Raw genomic sequence first — 25,543 nt, 5'->3', positions numbered from 1 at the left:
TATTCCAGCCCTCTAATTTTACAGATGAGAAAAATTAATGTTCAGAGACAGGAAGATGCTTTGACTAGTTAGTGGTAGAGCTGAATATTGATTCTGGAGCTACAGATCTTTGCCAATATGTGGTTTCATTAATTATATGACTATGCATTTACCTATCTTTTCTAAGCTTCAGTTTGTTCATCTGAAAAATGGGAATAATCATGATCTTTACTTCTCAAAGATGTTGTAAGAATTAAAGGAGGGGCGCCTGGGTGGCCGAGTTGGTTGAACGTCTGACTTCAGCTCAGGTCATGATCTCACATTTTGTGAGTTTGAGCTCCACGTGGGGCTCTGTGCTGACTGACAGCTCAGAGCCTGGAGCCTGCTTCTGATTCTGTGTCTCCCTCTCTCTCTGCCCCTCCCCTGCATGCACTCTGCCTCTCTGTCTCTCTCTCAAAAGTAAATAAACTTTAAAAAAAAGAATTAAAGGGAATTAGTGTGTGTAAAGTGCATAGTACAGTAACTGTACCTGGCACTTAGTAAATGCAAGAAATGTGAGCTATCATTACTGTTGTTGTTGTGAATATTATTATTTTATGAATCAAGGCTGCATCAACATATAGGCACTTTCTCTTGACTGAATTGATTCGATAACTGAGTAATTTAGTTGAAGCAATTGTGAATGTGAGACTTTTATGTTCTATCACTGCTTTTTCAATATGGTTCTTTCTTTCTGCTTGAGTGACTTAAAAATTTAGATAGGTGAGAAAAATCTATACTACCCAAACTGAACCTTTATTTTAAGGTGCTAAAGCAATATGATCACATCCATTCTCTATTTTAGTAAACTTGGTCATGAATGCACTCATAAAGCAAATGCTTTCTGAGTGTCAGTTATAGGCCAGGAGATATTATTGAGGTGAATAAAACAGTCATGATCCTTGTGGTGCCTGGCTTGCTCAGTGGGTAGAGCACAACTCTTGATCTTGGTGTTGTAGGTTCGAGCCACATGCGTATGGAAATTACTTAAAAATAAAATCTTAAAAAAATGTATTTAAAACAGACATGATCCTTGCTTACTCAGGGCTTATTGACTGGGGAGAAACTGACATTCAGTGAGTAAATAAATATGTAAATAAAGGTCACTGTAAATTCTTTGAAGGAAAATAATAGAATGATATAAGAGATTTTTAAAAACCTATACTAGATTGGAGGTCAGAAGGATTCTCTGAAGAGTGACATTTTAGCTGAGGCCCAAAGAAAGAGAAGGAATCAGCCATGTAGAGAGTGTTCATGTGGTCGGCCTTGGAGACGGAAATAAATACACAGATTTGGAGGAGAGGAAGAGGGAGGAAGGAGAGAAGGAGTGAAGGGGAAAGTTTGGCTGAAAAGTTAGATACAGGCAGGTGATAAGGGAAGGGATGGCCTCAAGATGAATCCCAGGTTTCTGACTGGAAGTTAGGGAATATTGTTAGAAGGAGTTTAGAGGCATTAGGTCTAATTTTATCAACCACTTGTCATGTTGCGTGTAGCTTCACATGATATTTGCTTTTTAATTTCCAATTTCAGAGGAAATATTGTATAAAAAAGCGTGATAATCAAATCTACCTGCCTCCCTCAAAGGATTCTTGTGAATATCTGTTCAGAAATGTAGTTATAAAAAAAAGAAAAAAATGAAAAGAGAAAAGAAAGCAGATACAATCATGAGTATTTGTTTTATGGGAGAGAAATAGGTGAATTTAATTACATATCAGTTGCTTAGAAGTGGAGCTGGTAGAGATGGTGAAATTAAAAGATTAGAGAAGGGAAGTCAATAAATAGAAAACAGCATTTCATTTTTGATGCAAACGGTGTGTCATTTGAGTCAATCTGGAGAAAGATAAGGGGAAATAACATTTTTAAAGGGGAACTTGAAATGGGTGCATTGGCATAATGGAGAGACAGTATGTAGCTCACTGCTCTGTTATTTATTACTTATTTTAATCTCAACCAAAACTCTATAATCCAGACACTATCCCATCTTAAACATGAACAAACTGAGGCTTATAGTAGCTAAGTAAGTTGTTCCAGGTTAACAAGTGACAAAGCTATGATTTAAACCCACGTCTGTCAAACTCCTAAACCCAACTACTGACACCCGACGCTGACAAACTTGTTCATAAAGGGCCTGAAACCAGTTTAGGTTTTGTGAGCCATATGGTCTATTTCTCAACTACTCAATTTTGCCATTGTAGCACAAAAGCAGCCATAGATGATACATAAATGAGTGGATGTGGCTGTAAGCCAATAAAATTTTACTTATAGAAGTAAGTTGGTGTGCTGGATTTGGCTGCTGACCACCGGCTCACGTTAAGGAAAAGAGATGGCTTAACAGTTTCTGTGGAAAATGGTGATGCCAGAGCACACAAAGCCTCATTTAAAGACAATCCACAAAGAAAATTATTTCAGATGCAAATTAATGAACTTCCAAGTTTCTTAGAATTCGCAATGGTTATGTCACAGCCTAGCAAACATTTGTTGTTCATGGTAAAGCAGAATGGGAAGACACTAATTAAAATTCTAAAATCATCCAGAAATATCTTACCCAACAGTTCCAAATTTGTCTTTCTCCCAACCTTTTACTGGAGCTACTTACTGACTAGGAAATTGAACAGTGTACAGTGACTTTTTCCTTTGTGTTCCCTTTATCAATTTTTGGGGGGGGGGCAGTAAGAACTAGCCACAGGAAAAAAGGTAAAAAGAGCAGACAGAGGGAGGGTGGTCACAGATTTGAGTATATTGGATTAAATCACTTCTGAGGCTTCTAGATTAGTGGTCTGTCCTAATTAGCCCCCGACAATCCTAAGTTTCACACGGGAAGTGAGATGTTCAATGTATGTATTTTCTATTGGCACCGTAAAAAATGACCACAAACTTAGTGGTTTAAATGCTTGCTTATTATCTCACGGTTCTGTGGGTCGGAAGTCCAGGCACAGCATGGCTCCCATGGGTCCTCTGTCTCAGAGAAGTCCAGGCAAAGCACGAGGAGGACTCAAGCTGAAATCAAGGTGTCAGCTGAGCTGGGTTCTTATTTAGAGATTTCGGGGAAGATTCCCCTTCCATGTTTATTCAAGTTATCAGCAAAATTTAGTTTCTCGTGATTTGAGGACCAATGTTACCTCTTCCTTAACATGTTCCCCCCTTCATCTTCAAGCCACTGATGACACCTGGAATCCTATTTGTGATTTGAATTTCTGACTTCATTTTCTGCTCTGCTTTTAAGGGTTTGTGTGGTTAGATTAGGCCCACCTGAAAAATCTCCATATATTAAAGTCATGTGACTAACAACCTTAATCATATCTACAAATCCTTTCTGCCACATAATATAATGTATCCATGTGAGTTACACCAGGAGGCAAAGGTCATGGAGACTATTTCACATGTAGTAAGTTAGAATTTGTTATTGCAGCTACTTTCCAGGAAAGAGGGAGGTTGGGAGGAAAAGTATTTGTGTTCTAATTTAACTCGTCAGCTGGTGTTTTTCAATGTCAGTGCTGAAGACTGAATTTCCTTCCTTCCTTCTTTCCTTCCTCCCTTCCTTCCTTCCTTCCCTCCTTTCTTCTTTCCTTCCTTCCTCCCTCCCTCCCTCCCTCCCTCCCTCCTTCCCTCCCTTTCTTTCTTCCTTCCTTCCTTTTAACAAAAGTTTTACAGGTTACATATAAATTAAAGAGAGAGATAATGGACCTACAGACTGGTAAGGAGCCTAACAGGCTAATAGTTACTAGTGATTGGCATGACAAGTAAACACAGGGCAAAAGATCACAGCAGAGAGGGGGAATGCAAATATTTCAGTGTCAGAGTATTGAGCTACACTATCTAGAAGAGATGTAATCTCATCCACCAAACAAAGGATGAGTAAAAGTTATTAGCTTTGGGGCACCTGGGTGGCTCAGTCAGTTGAGTGTCCAACTCTTGATTTCAGCTCAGGTCATGATCTCATTGGTCATGGGATCGAGCCCTAAATAGGGCTCCACTGCAGCAAAGAGCCTGCCTCTCTCTGCCTCTCACTCTTTCTCTCCCTCAATAAAAAAATAAACACTTTTTTCAAAAGTTAGTTAGCTCTTCCAATGTTTGTCATTGTATTTCATTGTCTTTTTGATTTCTTTCCTAATTGTCATTTCAATTGAGTAAGAACTGAAAGAAATGGAAAATTGAACTGTGGTCACTGTAATTATCATTCCAGGATATCCCAACCATCCTGAATTACAAGGGCTATTTGTCTTGATCTTCTTGATCATTCATCTGATGACTCTTCTGGGAAATGCTTTCACATTCACCGTGATCAAAATTAGTCATTTCCTCCACATTCCACTGTATTCTTAGCAACTTGAGTTTCTTGGACATCTGCTACTTGTCCATCACCATTCTGGTCATGCTAGTGAACTTATTCCAGGAGAAGAAGACCATGTCGTATGAGTGTTGCCTTTCCCAGATGTTCCTGTGACCTGTGCTGGGGAAATCTTGTGGCTGCTATGACTTATGAACACCATGTAGCCATTTGCTACCTTCTGCACTATCTGTTTCTCATGATCTAACAGTCTGTGTGCATTGGTTGACTGGAGCTTGGCTGGGTGGGCTAGAGAATTCTGTGACATACTCAGTGCTGGCAGTCACATTCATTCTGTGTGGGTTCAACCAGATCAGCTGCTTTCTCTGTGATATCCCGCTGCTCCTGGAGCTCTTCTCAGACACTTCTCTCACTGATTTGTGCTCCATCATGTTGCCAGCACCACCACTGGCTTGAGCCCTGGCCTGTTTACTGCAATGTCTAACATACTTATCTCTGCCATCTTTAGGATTTCTTGAGGACAAAAACAAGGCCTTCTCTATCTGTGCATCCCACTTCACTGTGGTGGTAGTCTTCTTTGGGATGGCTGACTTCAACTATGACAGCCCAATGTAGGCTACAGCCCAGATATGGACACCCTGGTCTCTGTGCTTTTCTGTGTTGTAATCCCCTTGTTGAACTCCATCATCTACAGCCTGTGAAACAAGGAGGTCAAGGGTGCCCTGAGGAAGCTGGCTGGAGAAGGTAGATTCTGTAGTAATAGTAGTAATATTCTGTAGTAATATCAGATTAACATTTTTCATCTGCAGAGTCCTTATTCTTTCTTTCTTTCTTTCTTTCTTTCTTTCTTTCTTTCTTTCATCTTTCTTTTTTTCCTGTTGATAACTTTTACTTGTATAACCTTTTAGTTATTTTATTAAAATACCATGTTTATTAATTTTTAAACCATTTAAAAATTATATGTATTTAAGGTGTACAAGATGATAATTTGATAGACATATACATAGTGAAATAGTTACTATAGTCAAGCTAGTTAACACATCTCCACACATAGTTATCCATTTTTATGTGTGTATGATAAGACCACCTGAAATTCACTGTTAGCATATCTCCAGTATTCAATACCCACAATTCCTAACAAAAATCTAGTACTGAAATTCACTTGCACATGTCCCAAAAGAGATAAGAACCAATCTTCTCATTGTATGCTGGGAAAAGATGATTACCATAACTTTAATGAATACATGAGAGAATTAATTGTTTTCATTTCTAACAGTTTCTGTTTAAGCTGTTGCCCTTGAATTCTGTTTGTACTCTGAGGTATCTCAAAACAGCCACTCAGAGAGAGATTACATGGTTATTCCCAAATGGTCAGTCCACAAGCATTTATAAATGTCCATTCTAGAAAAATGAATTCATTGAGAGATCTAAGGAAGATTTTTGACTCTCATATTAGGCAATGAGTATACTCAAGGTAGGTCCTGCAATGGCAGGCCTCCATCATGACGGATGGTAATTGATAGCCTGTTTTACCAGAGAATATCCTTTCCAGTCTGGGAGAGAACCAGAGTAGGGAACAGGAAGCCCTGCCACAAAGTCAGAAATCCAAAGCTTTTGGTGAAAGACAGTGGTAAGTAGTTTATTTACTACCACAGTTGAGAAAAACTCTGCCCAGTATCAGGATATACTTACTTCTTAAGAGCATACTATAAAATATTGTACATATTTTCATTACTACTTTTATGACCTTTATGTAATGACATATGTGTAATATTATTTTCACGTTGATTAATGTCTGCAATAGTAATAATGAAACCAGAATTGAAATGACCTGAGAAATTATCAACTTAACAGCCTGAGAAGTGCCTACATTCTTTAAGTAAGGTAATATGAGGGGAAAATTTGTTCATGGTAAATAATATATGATGCATAGTATTACTCTTACTCTAATTTTGACAAGCAAGACAGAAAGAAATAATTTTTAGGCAGAAAGCATATTTCCTATGTATCCATTATCATATGATATTAAGGATGCACAAAATATTTATTTAAATAAAATATAATTAAATTTGTATAATTCATATTTGGAAACTTTTTTGTTCACTATGCTAGCAGTTCTCATATTTATATTACAATACAATGTGTGGAGGGTGTCTTGCAAGCAATTTATTAACTATCATAAATCCCTGAAGTTTATGAGTCATAGTGACTGGTCCTGCCCATACTCAAGAAAAGGGGATGATAGTAGACCCATACACCAAGCATTGGGTTTTGGGGGATCATCTTAGAATTCTGCCTACCATAAATGGTGACCATCTTCCATATTTCCTGTTACTTATGCCTTCCTATAAATGAGTAACCTTTTCATTTGTATCCTGTGTATTGTTACTAACAATCATAGGACTTTTGGACAGAGCTGTGCAGATAGAAAGGATGCTGAGATTGTTTGTAAACTGACTTTTTAATATGGTCAATATTATATGACATAAACAAAAGGCAAGGATACACACCAAACTGTTCACAGTGGTGCCAGGCAGAATGTGGCATGAAGGTGAAGATATTTCACTTTCATTTGACATGCCTTCGATTCCAGTAAAGTTTTAGGTAAGCATATGCTTTTTTTGAAATTTAAAATCCCACAAAATTTTTAATTTTAAAAATATTAGACCTCCTTGTACATTTCTTTGTAACTCCCCATGAATCTATACATATTTCAAAATAAAAAGTCTTTAAAATGTAAAAGGTAAATATTAAATAAAATTTGGACCTACGTATCTATCTATCCATCTATCTATGGATGGATCTCTAACATACAATTAGACCAGGAAGGCTTTCACTCATGTGGAATGTCACCATCCCAGAGTATGTTCATAAATATTAAATGGGGATTTTCCCAAGGTACGTAAAAACTAAGGCTACATTGATATATTAAGAGTGATCCAGTCATAGGAATATGAAAATTTCAAGGTCTTAATAATGCCATATTTTCAGGTATGCAACAACATTGGCAGAACTATGTAATACTGGGTCTGAAAGGAACTGTACAAGCAACTCAAATGATCTTCACTTGAGACTTGAATCAATTCTCTGCAAGAGACGTAGCAATCTAGACTGCTTGAATATCTCCCACGATGAGGTTTCATTATTCCCCATGTGTTATAAAATTCTTGCATATACAGTCTAAATACAGTTACTAAAACAAAAAGTTGCAAGGCTAAATAAAGTAAAGGTAGAATAGATACCAGACCAATTAAGCACAAGGGGTGAGGAGATTTCAATTCAACATGAATTTGACAATTTGGCCAAGCGGATTACCAAGAAATACTTGAAACGAAGCAAGCAGAGAGATTTGTGAGCAAATATCACATCACTTGTATATTAGTACGGGGGAGTATTGCTCAGAGGTCAAAACAGACTACCAGGATAACCTTTTGAAAGTTTGAGCTTCTGTTTTCTCACTGAGAACAGAGCTAGTAATAGTACTTGCACTTCCAAGTTGTTTTGAGAATTCTTGGGGCAATCATGAAGAGTGCCTGGTTCATAGGACATGTTCAACTAGCACGTTGAACACAGTGGGAGGCATAGCGATGATATTAACAATATGTACAAGAGGATAAGAAAACACAGTGCCCTACTTTGAGGTGGTCTTGATTAGATGATCTCAAATTTGGTAGGAAAGTTTCCAAAGCTGAACAGATGAGAATAAGGCCATCTTTTCATTACCACCATAGTTTGAGATGAAAGGGGTTTCCATCCAACTCACCTGATGTAAATACACATAACTGGCATACACACTAAAGTTTGAGAAGCATTTGCCTATTTAATGACTTCTGAATATTTCATCTGGTCTTACATGCCCGTATGATGGGGAAGGGTGCAAACAGAAATCTGGGCAAATCAAAAATAGCTTATATTTCATAGCAATAAATTAACTTTGCCACAATCATCTCAAATATTCTGGACTTTCTTTTATAAAAATTATCCTGAGTACTCTTACTGATCTGTGTGTGTGTGTGTGTGTGTGTGTGTGTGTGGTGTGAATTTACTGGGCAATGTGAAAATTATATTTAAAAATTTTAATTATTGCTTTGCATTACTGGAAATATAAATAGATGTTTTCCTTATGTGCTCTAAGGGTTTTCACAATCACACTAATTACCCTGGTTTATATTGTACTCATTTTGTTTCCTTGAAGGAAATAAACCCCTAAGGTTGGTCAGCAAAACATTTCATAAGTGCTAACTGTTCTTACCTAATGTGTGTCTCTACTCATTATTTAGTTTGGAAAATCCTAGTTGGATTCAGGCATGTTGCTTCCTTCCAAAGTTAACTCATTGAGTTTTGTTTTATTTTTTGATTAGATGGGTTGTACTGAACTTATTTTAATCTTTAAAGAAAAACATACCTCTTTTAAGCTAAATTCAGCAAGATTTTTTTCAAGTTGGCCATTTTTGTTTTTACAGCCAGTCTATAAAACCTCATCCTCAATCTCTTTTTCTTACAAAGTATATCCTCACTTAAAAGTGGAGAGAAATGTCATTATCATAAAGCAGAGGGTTTGAGATTGAGATTCCCTATTCATATGCAATAGCATGTAAATTCCAAGAGGCAAGTGTCCAGAGTATCCCATAAACTGTAGTGTATAAGTGGTGCTTGTTAATGGTGGGTTTTGATGAGGAGGAGGATGATACACCACTGTTACCACATATAAACTGCATGAGCATGAGGCATATAGAAATGAAACAGATGTCACTCCTCACTCCATCCTCTTGGCCTAGACTAGCCAGTTGGACCAAGAAAAAAAATTTATTATGGTTCTGATTCTACTGCGTGTGTGTGTGTGTGTGTGTGTGTGCGTGTGTGTGTGTAATGCCCCATCAATATGTTCCTCAGGAGTGGACTTCAAACCATATTTTAAAACATTTAAAATATGCAGTATATACAGCTTCAGGGACCATATTGTTTAAGTCCCTAAACATTAAAAATTCACCTTTACAATTTAGTTATACACAGATAATACCTCAATTTCTCTTTGTGGGGCCACTTCTCATGAAGGATTTCATTTCTTCCTATGAATAAATCTAACTATTTACCTATAACAGAGTGTTTACCTCTACATTTTTAATATTGTGAACTAAGAGAATGCATGTCATTGATTTTTAATGAAGAGAAAGCCATCTATGCAGTTGATAGAGAAAATAAAGAATAGTACACATGTATTACATAAAGGTTTTCTAAGAGGACACACAGATGGAAAGGCCAACCCTAATGTTGCTTTACTGTGAAGCAATGCCCACAGCTAACCTAGAGAGGGTGATGAGTATAGGTAAACCTCTGTCTTGGATACATCTTTCACCATACTCCCCATGAACTGTGGGAATTAAGAGTGTCCCATCTAGACTTCTCACTCCATCTACTCTCTTTGGTTGATTTCATGTACACCTATGTATTCAACAGCCACCTTCAAAACAATGATTCCCAAATCCATGTGTAGACAGGTCTACCCTGTCTCCTGAGGACAAATCTTTCTTTCAAGTGCCTGTTGGGTATTTCCACGTGGAGATCCCACAGGTACCTAACACTCAACATTACTCAAATCTTAATCCACTATCTCCTCTCCCCATACCTGGTGTACCTCATTCATTTCATGTTTTAGTTAATAATCCCTGTCTGCCCAAACTGATTCAGTGCCTTCATCATGACCTCACCACCCATCATATTCAAAGTGCTCCAAACACAGCTCCTTCTCTGTGTACTATTGCTTCATGGATTTTCTCCAACCTTCCAAACCCCTATGCTTCTGTTACAGACCATTTCATTTTGATCTGGTTTTAGTTCTCAGACTACTCTCTTTGACTGAACAACGGTGTTTTAACTGAAGGCACATAGACTATGAAAGACTCTGGAGGTGGGTTTCACAATTGTATGACTCCATCAAAATGACATGGACGTTTCTGTGCATAGGTACATATTTATCTTCTAGATCTATAGATTTTTATGCTTTTCAAAGCTGAATATTTTCTAAAACCTAGGCCATTACCTTCCAGATGTTGCCTGCTTCCGGTCTGCCCTAACTAGAATGTGGTCTATGGGCCGTTGTTAATACTCTGCAATCATTCCTACCCATTCTCACACCAAAGCCTGGCTTCCAGATGGCCCAGACATCTAGACTCCATGCTGCTCCATAAGGGAAAAGATATTTTCTGAGACCCTGTTGGAGGACTGCTCAGGTTTTTTTCCCCTAAGGAATTTGCTCAGAGGGTAGATCTGATACAGCCTCTACATGCCAGTCCTGTTCCCTAAAGGCAGGTGATTCCCCTACACATTCTCTGGGTTAACTAATGAGGTTGTGCTCGAAGTGAAAACCACTAGGTTGCTTAGAATTAACGGAGGAGTTTGTTAGCAACCAGACAAGGTTGACCTACCAGCTCCCCACAGCTAACAGGAATCTCCAGGGTTTGGGGATACAACTGCAGGTGAAGGGCTCTCAGCAGAGTTCAGAACCTTGCAACCTTCCTTCCTCTAGTAGCAACACAGTTCTCAGGAAGGTTCACTAGTGTTCTAGAGACCTCTGGGTCCTTTCTCCTATAAACATAAGGACAGCACAAGTACTCTGAGTTTGGTTGGCCTTGGCTGGACAGACCCATGTCTATTTTACTTGAAATTTCTGCCACCAACACGATCTGGGATACCAATCTGCCATCTTTTTGCTTATGGGACAGTGTACTCACACATGGCACCTCCCCCAACAACACACACACACACACACACACACACACACACAAGTGAGTATGACCTCCAAATTAATCATTGTGAGGAGAGTGAATTATGCTTGTATATGCCTGAAGGGGCAAGACTGTAGGCAGGAAAACAATTTGAAGGCAGTTACAATAGTCTAGGTAAAAGTGATAAGGTACTGAACTATAATTGTGGTAGAGAGAAAGTAAAAAAGATAAGAAAATGGAAAAAAAAATATTTAGGAAGTTTTAGTGATTGGTTGGACCTGGGTGTGACCAATACTGAAATGAAAATTGCATGTAAAATACCTCCTGCTTTTATCTTTTCCATATTTTATTTTTAAAAAGTTAATATTTCACATATAGTAAAATGCACAAGTCTTAAGTGTGCAGGCTGATGAATTTATATATATATATATGCACCCATGCAACCACTATCCAAATCAAAATATAGGCCATTTTCCTCATTTTAGAAAATTCCTTCATACTCTTTTCTCATCAATGTCATCCAGAGGTAACTACTATGAATGTTCACTTTGTGGCCAGAGATTAGTTTTGCCTATTTTTCCACTTCCTTTAAATGGAAAATACAGCACAAATTCTTGTATGTCTGTCTTTTTTCATTAAAGAAAAGTGTTATAGATTCATCAGTGTTTATACGTGTGTCAGTATTTAAAATAACTGTGTAGTATTCCATTGTATAAATACACCACACTTTTATAACCATTCTCTTATTGATAGGCATACTATTTATTTCCAGTTTGTACTACTAGTAAAGAAATTGGTTTTGAACAAGTCATTTTATGATCATATATACCCACTTTTCTTGGGGGCATACCTAGGAGTAGATTTTCTGGGTCATAGAATAATGTATATTTGAAAAAACTTACAAATCATTTAAAAAAGTGGTTGTATAGCCTTCCACTTTCAACTCAGAGATTTAGAGATCCAAGAAAAGTATTGCTTTCAGCATCACCACAATAACAGTAAAGCTGGACATAATGAAAATGAATGACTTTTCATGAACCCATTAGGGAATGGAGGTTTCAAGGCAAACACTAAATAGAAAACTGGGGAGATATAGTCTCTTACAGAGGAAATAGGATACATGCATTTTTATTTAACCTGGAGCATAAGCCATCAGATACCATATAAGCTGATAAGGTTCAGCTTCTTTGTAAATTTATTTTTTTAATGTTTATTTATTTTGGGAGAGAGAGAGAGTGCAAGGGAGCATGAGTGGGAGAGGGGCAGGGAGAGAGGGAGAGAGCAAATCCCAAGCAGGCTCCATGCTGTCAGCACAGAGCCTGATGCAGGGCTTGATCTCATGAACTGTGAATGAGATCATGACTTGGGCTGCAACCAAGAGCTGGACACTCAACTGACTGAACTACCCAGGGACCCCAAGATTCAGCTTCTTTGTGAATTTAGTGAATGTTAAACACTAAATGTGGGCTAGTATGTGAGTGTGAAGTTCCTGGGGGCCATAGACAAGAGGTTTTCAACATCTTGCTTTTCCTCCATGAACTCCACTATATACTCACAGTGAAGGCCAGGAAGTGTTCTGAGAAAATTTCAAACCTAACAGGGATATCTGGGAGAAGACTGTGGGAAGAATAGCCGTTGCTATCAAAACTTCTCCCAAACTCATTTACCACATTTTTCCTACAGAAGTAAAACTAATCTGTAGGGTAGAAGCAACAACAACAAAAAAACCTGTCACCTTAAGACACTGTGGAAAAACACTGCAGCTGGAGAAGGCACAGAGACAAAAAGCTTCCCCCTCAGGTAAGTGCAGGAATATGTGTTAGGCCCTGCTGGGGACAGGCAGAATCACATGTGAAGGCCACATCCCCAAGATCCAGGTTCACAGTACCCAAAACTAAGACTTAACCAGAACATCAGAGAATACTTCTCTTCTGTTCCCCACAAGCCCACTAAAAAATATAAATAAAACTAATAGTTGAATACAGCTGGATAATCTTCATGAAAGAGATTATCTCTGGGGTTGGTGTAAAAAAAAGAACCCAAAACCAAGCTGGGGGTAAAAATTGAGAAAAATAAAAACTCTGGTAAACTCGCCTAAGCCCTAAGCTCAAGATATCACTAGAGAAATTTGAAACTTGCAGTGCACTGAGGGTAACAATAGCAATAACAAACCAAATTAGCCTAGCTCCTCACTAGATTAATTCAAACTTCTACACTAAAGGCCTAGCAGAAGGGTGGACATGCTCATCTCCAAGCACCACTACCCCCCACCCCACACAAATTTACTTCAGTCTCTACTATTCTGTACAACATTTCCAGTTTCCACAAAAAGTTATGAGGTATACAAAAGGGTATGAAAAAACACAGCCTGAGAGGACAGAGCAAACATCAGAACCAGACTCAGATATGACAGAGATATTAAAACTATCAGACAAGGAATTTAAAACTACTATGATTAATCGGTTAAAGGATTCAATGGAAAAGGTAGACAACATGCAGGATCAGACAGGTAATTTCAGCAGAGAGATGGAAACAATAAGAAAAGATCAAATGGAAATGACAGAGAGGGAAAAAACAGTGACAGAGATAAAGGATGCCTTCTATGGGCTCATCAACTGAAAAAAACAATCAGTGAACTTGACAGTGTGATAAAGAAATGACTCGGGGAGGGGTGCCTGGGTGGCGCAGTCGGTTGAGCGTCCGACTTCAGCCAGGTCATGATCTCGCGGTCCGTGAGTTTGAGCCCCGCGTCGGGCTCTGGGCTGATGGCTCAGAGCCTGGAGCCTGTTTCCGATTCTGTGTCTCCCTCTCTCTCTGCCCCTCGCCCGTTCATGCTCTGTATCTCTCTGTCCCAAAAATAAATAAACGTTGAAAAAAAAAATTAAAAAAAAAAAAAGAAATGACTCGGGGAGCCTGGGTGGCTCAGTCAGTTAAGCATCTGACTTCAGCCCAGGTCATGATCTCATGGTTCATGAGTTTGAGCCCCATGTCAGGCTCTGTGCTGACAGCTCAGAGCCTGGAGTCTGCTTAGGATTCTGTGTCTCCCTCTCTGTCTGCCCCTCCCCAGCTCATGACTCTTGATTTGGGCACATGTAATGATTTCAGGGTCATGGGATTGAGCCCAGTGTTGGGCTCCACACTGAGTGTGGAGCCTGCTTAAGACTCTTTCTCTCTCTCCCTCTGCCCCTCTCCCCACTTGTGCTGTCTCTAAAATAAAAAAAAAATAAGTAAATAATAAAATCTTTTTTTTATTTTTTTATTTAAAAATTTTTAATGTTTATTTATTTTTGAGAGAAAGAGAGACAGAGCGTGAGCGGGGGAGGGGCAGAGAGAGAGGGAGACACAGGATCCGAAGCAGGCTCCAGGCCCTGAACTGTCAGCACAGCGCCCCACGTGGGCTCAAACTCATGGACCGTGAGATTATTACCTGAGCTGAAGTTGGATGCTCAACTGACTGAGCCACCCAGGTGCCCCAATAATAAAATCTTTAAAATAAGTAAAGTTATACTAACTCTTGAAATATGGAAGTATAAGTTACCCAACTTTATTTTTGTTCTTCAAGATTATCTTGACTATTCTAGATCCTTTGAATTTCCATATATATTTTATTTTATTTATTCTTTTTAAAAAAATTTTTTTTTCAACGTTTATTTATTTTTGGGACAGAGAGAGACAGAGCATGAATGGGGGAGGGGCAGAGAGAGAGGGAGACACAGAATCGGAAACAGGCTCCAGGCTCTGAGCCATCAGCCCAGAGCCTGACGCGGGGCTCGAACTCCCGGACCGCGAGATCGTGACCTGGCTGAAGTCGGACGCTTAACCGACTGCGCCACCCAGGCGCCCCTCCATATCTATTTTAGAATCAGGTTGAAATCTTCTCAAAACGGATTACTGAAAATTTTATTTGGACCGTATTTAGTCTGTAGGATAACTTTTTCTGTAATTTGTCTCAGCAATATTTTGTACTTGGACAATGAAGAGATCCTATACACTTGTTGATAATTAAAGCTATTGCAAATGGTATTGTTTTAAATTACATGTCCAGTGTTTGTTGATTACAGAAATACAATTGACATTTGTATATTGACTTTTCTTCCTGAGACGCTTAAAATATTTCTTGGTTAATTCCTTTTGATTTTATACAGACAAAATTATGACATCTGTAAATAAAGGCAGGTGAACATCTTTATTTCAATTAGTTATGCCTTTTATTGTTCTTCTCTTATTGCATTGGTTAGAACCTCTAGTATAATTTTGAGTAGAAATGATAAAAGTGGACATCCTTGTTTTGTTTTATATATTATGTAGAATATGTCATAATTAAGTATGATATGTGTACGGTTTTTGCAGATAAACTTTAGCAGATTAAAGAAGTCCTCATTTATTCTGTTTGTTGGATTCTTTTATTATAAATGGGTGATGAATTTTGTGAAATATATTTTGCCAAATGTGAACATTGAGATGTTCACAGTTTTTCTCTTTTATTTTATTAATATGAGGATGGCAAAGTGGAAAACCAGTTACATTCCTGGGGTAAACCATAACTGTTCATAGTGTTGGATTTGGCTCTATAATATTTTGTTCAGAATTTGTGTGGCTATGTTCATGAAAGATATTAGCCTGTACTTTTCTTTTATTATAAGGAACTTATCACATTTTGGTGTCAGGATTACACTGTTATCATAAACCAATTTGGGGGTGCCTGGGTGGCTGAGTTAGTTAAGTGTCAGACTCTTGGTTTCAGCTCAGGTCATGATCTCAGGGTCGTTGAGATTGAGCCTCATGTTGGGCTCCATAATAAGTGTGGAGCCTGCTTCAGATTCATTCTTTTCCCCTTTCTGCCCCTCTCCCATGCATACATGCATGGTCTCTCTCTCTCAAAAACAAACAAACAAACAAACAAACAAAGAAATAAAGTTGGAAAGTATTTCTTCTTCTTCTATTCTCTGGAACGTTTTTGTAATATTGTACTTTTTCTTCATAAAATGTTTGGTAGAATTCACCATGAAACCATCTGGGCCTGGAATCTTCTTTTTGGAGAGGTTTCAAATTATAGATTAAATGTCTTTTAATAGATATAATATTATTTAAATTTTATATTTCTTATGTCAATTACTTTGCATATTTTAAAGAGTTGTGTTTTTCAAGAAATTTGTCTATTTTAAGTTGTCAAATTTAATGTAATAAAGTCATTACCACTATTTTATTATTTAATTAATGTTTGTAGGATCTGTAGTGGTATCCCCTTTTTCATTCCTGATTTTTGTGATTTGTATTTTCTCTTCTTTTTCTTTGATTAGTCTTCCTTGAGATGTATCATTTTATTAGCAAAGAACCAAATTTTGGCTTCATTGATTTCCAGTTAGAGTCTGTTTTCTATTTTATTAATTTCAGGTCTTTATCTTTTAAATATTTGGGGGGGATTTAATTCTATGTCTAACTAATGAGTTAATAATACTTCTATTCAATAGGGGTGAAAGCCAAGATCATTATTTTAAACACTTCTTATTTATCTATTTATTTATTTATTTATTTAATTTTTAAATTTATATCCAAGTTAGTTAGCATATGGTGCAACAATGATTTCAGGAGTAGATTCCTTAAGCCCCTTACCCATTTAGCCCATCCCCCCTCCCACAATCCCTCTAGCAATCCTCTGTTTATTCTCCATATTTAAAAGTCTTTTATGGTTTGTCCTCCTCCCTGTTTTTATATTATTTTTGCTTCTCTTCTCTTACATTCAACTGTTTTGTATCTTAAATTCCTCATATGCATGAAGCCATATGACATTTGTCTTTCTCTGACTAATTTCATGTAGCATAATACCCTCTAGTTCCATCCACCTAGTTACAAATGGCAAGATTTCATTCTTTTTGATTGCTGAGTAATACTCCATTGTATATATACACCACATCTTCTTCTTTTTTTATTTTTTGTTTTTTTTATTTCTTAATTTTTAAAAATTTACATCCAAACTAGTTAGCATATAGTTAAACACTTCTCTTCTAATAAGGTATTAAAAACTATAAATTTCCCTCTAAGCATTGCATTAGCTGCACCACCAATTTTTTGATTAGCTATTTTCATTGTCATTACATTCAAAATATTTTCTACTTTTGTTATGACTTTTTTGATCCATAAGTTTGTAGAAATGTTTGCTCAATTTCAAAATATTTGGGGATTTTTCAGAATTCTTTTTGTTATTAATTTCCAATTCAATTCCATCATGGTCAGCAAACACTCCATATCATCAATCTTTTTAATTGTATTGAAACTTGCCCAGCATGTGGTATACTTCAGTGAATGTTCCATGTGCATTCACTAGAATGTTTATTCTGAAATTATTGGATATAATGTTCTATAAATGTCAGTTGTGTCAAGGTGATTGTGTTGTTTAAATATCTATTTTACTGAATTTTTTGTCTATTATTCTATAACTTTTAGTGAGAGAGGAATATTTAAGTCTTTAATTATGACTGTGAACTTGTCCAACTCTTTTGTCAATATTTTGAAATTATGTTACTAGATGCTTTTATACATTTACAGTTGTTATGTCTTCTTGATGAATGGATCTTTTTATTATTATAAAATATTCCTTTTTACTTTAGTCAACCTCTATCTTAATGATATATTTGTTACCATCCTTTTACTTTGAACATATCCAAGATCTTATATGTAAAGTACTATATATATATATATATATATATATATATATTTGACTTATAAAGTATACAAGTATACTTTATCACACAGGGGATATAGTTGGTTTATTTTAAAATCCAGTCTGACAGGGGCGATTAGGTGGCTCAGTCAGTTGAGTGGCTGATGGCTCAGGTCATAATCTGATAGTTTGTGAGTTCAAGTCCCACACTGGGCTTGCTGCTCTCAGTGCAGACCCTTCTCTAGATCCTCTGTCCCCCTCTCTCTGCCCCTCTCCTGCTTGTACTCTTTTAAAAATAAATTTTAAAAACATTTAAAAAATCCAGTCTGACAATCTTTTTTTTTATTGGAATGCTTAGTCCCTTTATTATTTTCTGGTAATACCAGTATGATTGAATTCAAAGTCTAGTATTTTACTACCTTTTTTCTATTTGTCCTTTCTAATCCTTTGTGCCTTCTTTTGAACTGAGTTTATATTTTTATGTTATTTCATTTCATCTCCTCTGTCAGTTTTTGGATATATTTTGTATTATTTTTTAGTGCTTACTGTATGTATTTTATTATACATTGTTTACTTAATACAGTCTATTTTGAATTAATACTTTATAACAATACATAATGCAAGAACATTACAAAATATTTTACCACTTTTTCACCCACCCTTTGTGTTGCTATTGTTATATATTTCATTTCTACTTATGTTACAAGCTCTCTAATGCATGCTATTTTTTTCTCTAAATGGTAAGAGTCTTTTAAAATTATTTTTATTTTTACATTATTTATTTTTGAGACAGAGAGAGAGAAAAGAGAGGGAGAGGCAGAGGCAGAGCGTGAGCAGGGGAGGGGCAGAGAGAGAGGGAGACATAGAATCTGAAGTAGGCTCCAGGCTCTGAGCTGTCAGCACAGAGACCAAGGCAGGCCTCAAACTCACAGACCACAAGATCATGACCTGAGCTGGTCAGACACTTAATTGACTGAGCCACCCAGGAGGCCCTTTAAATTATTTTTTAAAATGTTACATTTGCCCACTTATATTTTTGGTTTGAGTACATTTTTTTATTATTCCATTACAGACATGAGCTTTTTTATTTCAATTCCTATTTTGGACGTGAAAATATTAAGCAAAGAGAATAAGTAACTTACCCAAAGTCTCATGCTTTAAGCATTACAGAGATGAGTTTTGTTCCAAAAAAATCTAACTCCAGAGCTCACAACTTAACCAGTGTAGTAGGCTATCTGTCATTAATGAATGCATTTGAAACAAGCTTCTGGGCTCTAGTTTGCAAAGGACTTTTCTATAGCCTTGAGTGGTGCCCTAGAAACCTGTTTGCATAATCATATTGCTAGAAATTTTACTAAAGTAAAACATTTTCACATTAAAAAAAAAAAAAAAAAAGAAAGCCCCCAGGGGTGCCTGGGTGGCTCAGTCAGTTGAGGTCTGGCTCTTGATTTTGGCTCAGGTCATGATCTCACAGTTTGTGGGTTCAAGCTCTGGATCTGTGCCGACAGCGCAAAGCCTGCCTAGTATTCTGTCTCTCCCTTTCTCTCTGTTCCTCTCCCACTCACTCTGTCTCTTTCTCTCCCTCTCAAAATAAATTAACATTTTAAATAAATAATAAAATAAAATAAAATAAAATAAAATAAAAAGAAAACCCCCAAAATGGTATGTTTTAGGACTTGGCAAATCTGGATCTTCCTTCTGAAGCCATGTGAAATAATCTGAACTTCATCTGATAGAGAATGTAGGCCAATAAAGGATTTTAAGATAGAGAGGGGCTAGATATATTTTAGGGCTTAGAGACATCCCTGCTTTCAATAGGATAGCATCCAAGGAGATGATTTCCAGTTTAATGTGGATTGAACAGAATTGTAGGGAGGCTGCCCTTTAGGTTACAGAGCAAGATTGCTGATTAAGTAATCTGATAAATCCTTCTACCCCTTAATAGTTTGAAGAATCAGGTTTGGGAATACATTTAAAAGCCAATCAAGTAATATATATCAGTGGGTTCTAACAGGCTAGCTTTTGCTGTAATAGATAACCTATATGAGAGAAATAAAAATAAGCTAGGTTTTATCTTTATTTTGTTACTAATGAGGATTATTTATTATATAAAAAGCCAATGTAGAGTAAGATGTTAAAATTCCCAATGTGTAGGGGTGCCTGGGTGGCTCGGTCAGTTAAGCGTCCGACCTCGGCTCAGGTCGTGATCTCACTGCTTGTGGGTTTGAGCCCCGGGTCAGGCTCTGTGCTGACAGCTCAGAGCCTGGAGCTTGCTTCATTCAGATTCTGTCTCTATCTCTCTGCCCCTCCCCGACTTGAGCGCGTGCACGCACGCACGCTCTCTCTCTCTCAAATATAAATAAACATGAAAAAAAAAAAAAAAAACCAACCCTAAATTCCCAATGTGTAAAGTTTTCCACTCTAAAGAGTAAAATAGACTGTTAGGCACAATGGGCTGATATTCATAGGTTAAGAGAGAGATACATTGAAGAATAATTGAGTATAATTAGGCAAAATGGAAAAGAATTAGACTAGATTTTCTCTCAGGAAATATGAATTCCATAACCACCTAGAAGAATAGATTTATGTATTCATTCAACAAATATTCATTGAGCACAAGCTGTACGCCAGGTTCTCTCTCTTAGGTATTAGGGGTAGAGAATGACCAAAGCTGAGCCCCTGGCCTCATAGAGCTTATACAGAAGCGAATAGATCAATACTTTCATGTCAAGTGTAGCGTAAGTGCCATAGAAAGAAGTAAATAAAGCAGGGTAAGGAGGTAAAAAGTGACGGGACTGTCATTTTAAATAGAAGAGTCAGAGAAAACATCCCTGAGGAGGTAACAGTTCACGAAAAACCTCAATGAAAATAGAAACTGGGACATGCAAATATCTGGGGGAAAGTATTTCTGGCAGAGGTAATAGCCAGTACAAGCCCTTGAGATCGGAAGGTCTTTGGTGTGGCTAAAAACAGAAAGCAGTCCTGCGTAGCTCAGGCTAAGTGAGCAAAAGGGAAGAACCGTGGAAAGTAATGTCAGAAAGGCAGTCAGAGGTCAGGTCCCATATGCTTTATGATCTTTAGATTTCATTCTAAGTGAGATGGAAAAGCTTTGGAGTGTTTTGAGTTTAGGAATGGCATGATTTAGCTTACATTGTAAAAACACGCTCCAGCTACTGCTGTGTGGAGACAGATTAAATGGGAACGGGGATGGGAAGAAAGTGAAGGTCTGCTGCTGTTGTTGAGGCAAATGAGAAAATGGTAGCTTGGATGGGGGTGTCAGTAGCGACTGTAGTGAAAAGTGATCATATTTGTAAAATTTGGAAGGCAGAGTCAAAGAAAGTATTTTATCTTGAAAAGTTTTTGTATGTATTAAAAATAATAGCTACAGTTGATTGAACACCTGTCACATACAAGGCACATTACTCATATTATCTCAGCTACTTCTTCCAAAAACTCTGGTATAGACACTATTAACATGAGAATGCAGCCAGCAAACTGGGAAACAGTCAGCTGATTTAGCCACCATCTACAGCTGGTAAGAAGCAGGATTTGAATCCATGTATATCTGGCTCAAGATATCTCACCTCCAAGAATGAAAAAGGTGCAGAAATATAGTTCAACGGCTGTGAAACTATCAGATGGATAAGTTAACAGAAAGCTAGTAATTGTATCAATTATTTTTTCAGGAAGCATGCAATGTTTGAGGATTAATCTTGGTTTAATAAAGTTTACTTCAATAAGGTAATAAGATACCTTTAATAAGGTAACATACCTAAGTATATATGATTACTTAAACGTTTTCACATCTTTTAAGCCCTGAAAAGATAATAATCCAACTGACTAAAAAAACAGTATATTTAAAAACACAGAGACTTAAAAATTTACTCTGAAGAGATAATCAGATATGCTCATATATATTTTTCTATGAAAAAGCCCATTCCAGTATTTATAATAGTAAAGAAATGGAAGCATCTGAATGTTTAATCAAAGGAGAGATACTAAATTTATTTTGTTTGATGAAATGCAATGCATACCTGGGAAATTGGGCTTTCACTATTTTTTACTATTTTTAAAATAGTGGAAAAATAGACACAATAATCATCATTTTAGCCATTTGGAAGTGTACAATTCAGTGACACTAAATATATTCACAGTGTGTATAGCCATCACTTCTATCTACACCCCAAACTTTTTCATTGTCTTCAGTGTAAACCCTGAGCCCTTAACAATAACTCCCCCCAATTCCACCCTCCTTTCAGCCTCTGGTAATCTTTACCTTCTGTCTCTATGAATTTGCCTGTTCTAGGCACATGATATAAGTGAAATCATACAATATTTGTCTGTGTCTGGCTTAGCATAATGTTAGCATAGTGTTTTCAAGATCCATTCATGTTGTAGTGTATATCAAGATTTTGTTTCTTTTTATGGCTGAATAGACCATTGTATACATATACCACATTTTTTGTTTATCCTGTCATCGGTTGATGGACACTTAGGTTGTTTTTGGCTATGGTGAATAATGATGCTATAAACACTGGTATACAAATATCTGTTCGAGTCTCTGCTTTCAATTCTTTTAGATACATATTAAGGAGTAGAATTGTTGAGTCATATGGTAGTTCTATGTCTAACTTTTTGAGGAACTGGAAAACTGTTTCCCACAGTAGATGCACCATTTTACATTCCCATTAGCAATGCATGAGGGTTCCAATTTCTTCATACAATCACTAACATATATTATTTTCCATTTTCTTCATTATAACTGTCCTGATAGGTGACCTCATGCTTTTGATTTGCATTTCCCTAAAACTAATGATATCAAACATCTTTTCATGTTCTTATTGGCCATTTGTATTTTGCCTTTGGAGAAATGTATTCAAGTCCTTTGCTCATTTTTAAATTGAGTTCTTCTTTTGATTATGGTTAGATTATAGGAGTTCTTTATATATTTTTGATGTTAGTCCCTTATCAGGTATATGATTTGCAAATATTTTCTCTTATTTTATAGGTTGTCTTTTTTACTTTCTTGATAGTGTACTTTGATGACACTTTCTTAATGTTGATGAAGTACACTTTATGTATTTTTTTCTTTTGTTGCCCATACTTTTGGTGCTATATCCATAAAATAGTTGCCAAATCCCATGGCATATGGATTTTCCCCAATTTTTCTCCTAAGGGTTTTACAGTTTTAGCTCCTAAGTTTAGGTCTTTGATCCATTTTGAGTTAATTTTGTGCACTTCATTCTTTTGCATGTAGATATCCAGTTTTCCTAGAGCTGTTTTCCTCATTGAATGGTCTCGGCACCTTTGTTGAAAATCATTAGCTATATATGTGAGAATTTCTTTCTGGACTCTCCATTCTATTTTGTTGGTTTGTATGTCAGTCCTTGTGCCAGTGCCATACTGTTTTAATTACTGTAGCATTGTAGTAAGTTTTGAAATAAGGAAATGTGGGCCCTCCAGATTTATTCTTTTTTTTTTCAAAATTGTTTTGGTTATTCAGGGCTCCTTGCAATAAATATGAATTTGAAAGCTGATTTTTTTCTTTTTTTGTGTGAGAAAATGATACTGAAATTTTGATAGAGATTGCACTGAACCTGTACATCACTTTGGGTAGTATTAACATCTTAACAATGTTAAGTCTTTTTATCCATGAACATAGGTACCTTTTCAACTAGATATGTATTCTTTAATTTCTTTTACCAATGTTTCAAAGTTTTCAGTGTATACACCTTTCATTTCTTCAGTAAGATTTATTGTAAGCACTTGATTCTCTTAGATATTATTGTAAATGGAATTGATTTAACTTCCTTTTTGGATTGTCCATTGCTAGTGTATGGGAACATAACTGATTTGTGTGTGTGTGACTTTTTTGAGTTTGTTTATGAGCTATAATAGTGTTCTTGTGAACTCTGGTATTTTCTATACATAGGATTATGTCATCTGTGAATGTTAACTTCTTCCTTTCTAATTTGGGAAATTTTGCTCCTAATATGTTATTTTATTTTAATTCCAGTATAGTTAACATACAGTGTTATCATAGTTTCAAGTTTCAAGTTGTATGGATTCAACAATTCCATACATCATCCAGTGCTCATCACAAGTGCTCCTAATATTTTAAAGGTATAAATAGAGATTAAGATTTACATAACTGCCAACAACAAAAACAAAAACAAACCCACAACACTACATTTGTGAACACCTAAAGGTAGCACTGGCTTTGATTCTTGTTTGTATCTTTCAACATTTAAAAGTTTTTTTGCAATAAAACTATTTCTTAGAAAAAATTGAGATGCTTACCAACAAGGGCAATGTAGGAGGTAGATACTACTAAGACAATGAGACATGAGTCCACACTAATTCAGAGGTTAGTGGTTTATTGTTGGGTTTAACCAAGTCTGCATTTATTTTGATCCACCAGTAGTCATGCAAATCCATGGGAGGTCCATGGGCCTGAGCTGGCTAGATCTGCTGTTTGAGAAGTTGTAATCTCTCTGAAGACACCCCTGCACCTCTCCCTCCACAATCCAGATCGTTCTATATCCAACATCATTTGACATGGGTCTGTAAGTTTATGTTTGGGGGTGTTTTGCATGCATTTTCATTATGGCTTCTTTTTTTCTCATTGTTTTGTAGCTATGACACCACTTGAAATGAACAATCAGACAGATGTCACTGAATTCATCTTCTTGGGATTTTCCAACCACCCCAAACTACAGGGCTTGTTTTTCTTGGTTTTTTTGCTCATTTACCTGACAACGTTCCTGGGGAACATGCTCATTATAACAGCCACTAGAATCAGTCCTGCTCTCCACACTCCAATGTATTATTTCCTCAGCAACCTGAGTTTCTTGGACATCTGTTATACATCCACCACCATCCCCGTCATGCTGGTGAACTTCTTCCGGGAGAAGAAGACCATCTCATATGAGGGCTGCCTCTCCCAGATTTTCTTCCTCGTCTCATGTGCTGGCACTGAGGGTGTCTTATTGGCCGCTATGGCTTATGATCGCTATGTAGCCATTTGCCACCCTCTTCAATATCCCATCCTCATGCGTGTGAAGGTCTGTATTTTTTTGGTGACTGGGTCCTGGCTGTGTGGGCTGGTGAATTCTGTGACACACACAGTGCTGGCAGCCACACTGACTCTCTGTGGGCCCAACCAAATCAGCCACTTTCTCTGTGACATTCCTCTGCTCCTGAAGCTCTCCTGTTCAGACACCTCTCTCAATGAGTCTGTGCTTCATGTGGCCAGTGCCACCATTGGCCTGAGCCCCTGTCTGTTTACTGGAGTGTCCTACATACTCATCATTTCTTCCATTCTTAGGATTCCTTCTGCTCAGGGCAGGAGCAAGGCCTTCTCTACCTGCGCATCCCACCTCACTGTGGTGGTGGTCTTTTATGGAACAGCCAACTTTAACTATGACAGAACCAACATAGGCTACAACCTGGACACGGATATCCTGGTCTCTGTGCTCTTCTGTGTCATTACCCCCATGTTGAACCCCATCATATACAGCCTGAGAAACAAGGAGGTCAAGGGTGCTCTGAGGAAGCTAGCTAGGTAATGTGGGTTCTAGAATGAGATCAGCAATTAAAGTTTTCATTTTGGAAAATTGCTTACACAATAGAAACATGGACCTTCTAGCTGCAGTTACAACAATGCTCTCTTTCTATATATGATCTTCTGATAATTGTAATGCCCATTCCACCCAAACAGCTATACCTGTGCCAAGCATTTCACACACCATGATCTCAAATGCCCTGTGTTCTCTAAGCCACTGATATCTGAGAACATTTTCATAATCCACACCCTCACCCTCACCCTCACACACACACACACACACAATA

General features: G+C 37.1%; 1 protein-coding gene and 1 pseudogene across 1 annotated transcript; both read left to right on the top strand.

The window, feature by feature from the left end:
* Nucleotides 1–3,696: 3,696 nt before the first annotated feature.
* Nucleotides 3,697–5,085, top strand: LOC125171677 (olfactory receptor 2G3-like; annotated as a pseudogene).
* A 19,200-nt stretch (nt 5,086–24,285) lies between these two features.
* LOC125172000 (olfactory receptor 1052-like) lies at nt 24,286–25,260 on the top strand. The gene has a single exon (XM_047869386.1). The coding sequence runs from the start codon at nt 24,286–24,288 to the stop codon at nt 25,258–25,260; it is 975 nt and encodes a 324-aa protein (XP_047725342.1).
* Nucleotides 25,261–25,543: the final 283 nt, after the last annotated feature.

The sequence above is a fragment of the Prionailurus viverrinus genome, chromosome C1, assembly GCF_022837055.1.
Source record: "Prionailurus viverrinus isolate Anna chromosome C1, UM_Priviv_1.0, whole genome shotgun sequence".
NCBI lineage: Eukaryota > Metazoa > Chordata > Mammalia > Carnivora > Felidae > Prionailurus > Prionailurus viverrinus.
This window is presented reverse-complemented; position numbering and strand designations above follow the sequence as displayed.

Excerpts from the sequence above, each read along its gene's own strand:
- LOC125172000 (XM_047869386.1), top strand. The coding sequence starts at position 24,286 with ATGCATTTTCATTATGGCTTCTTTTTTTCTCATTGTTTTGTAGCTATG.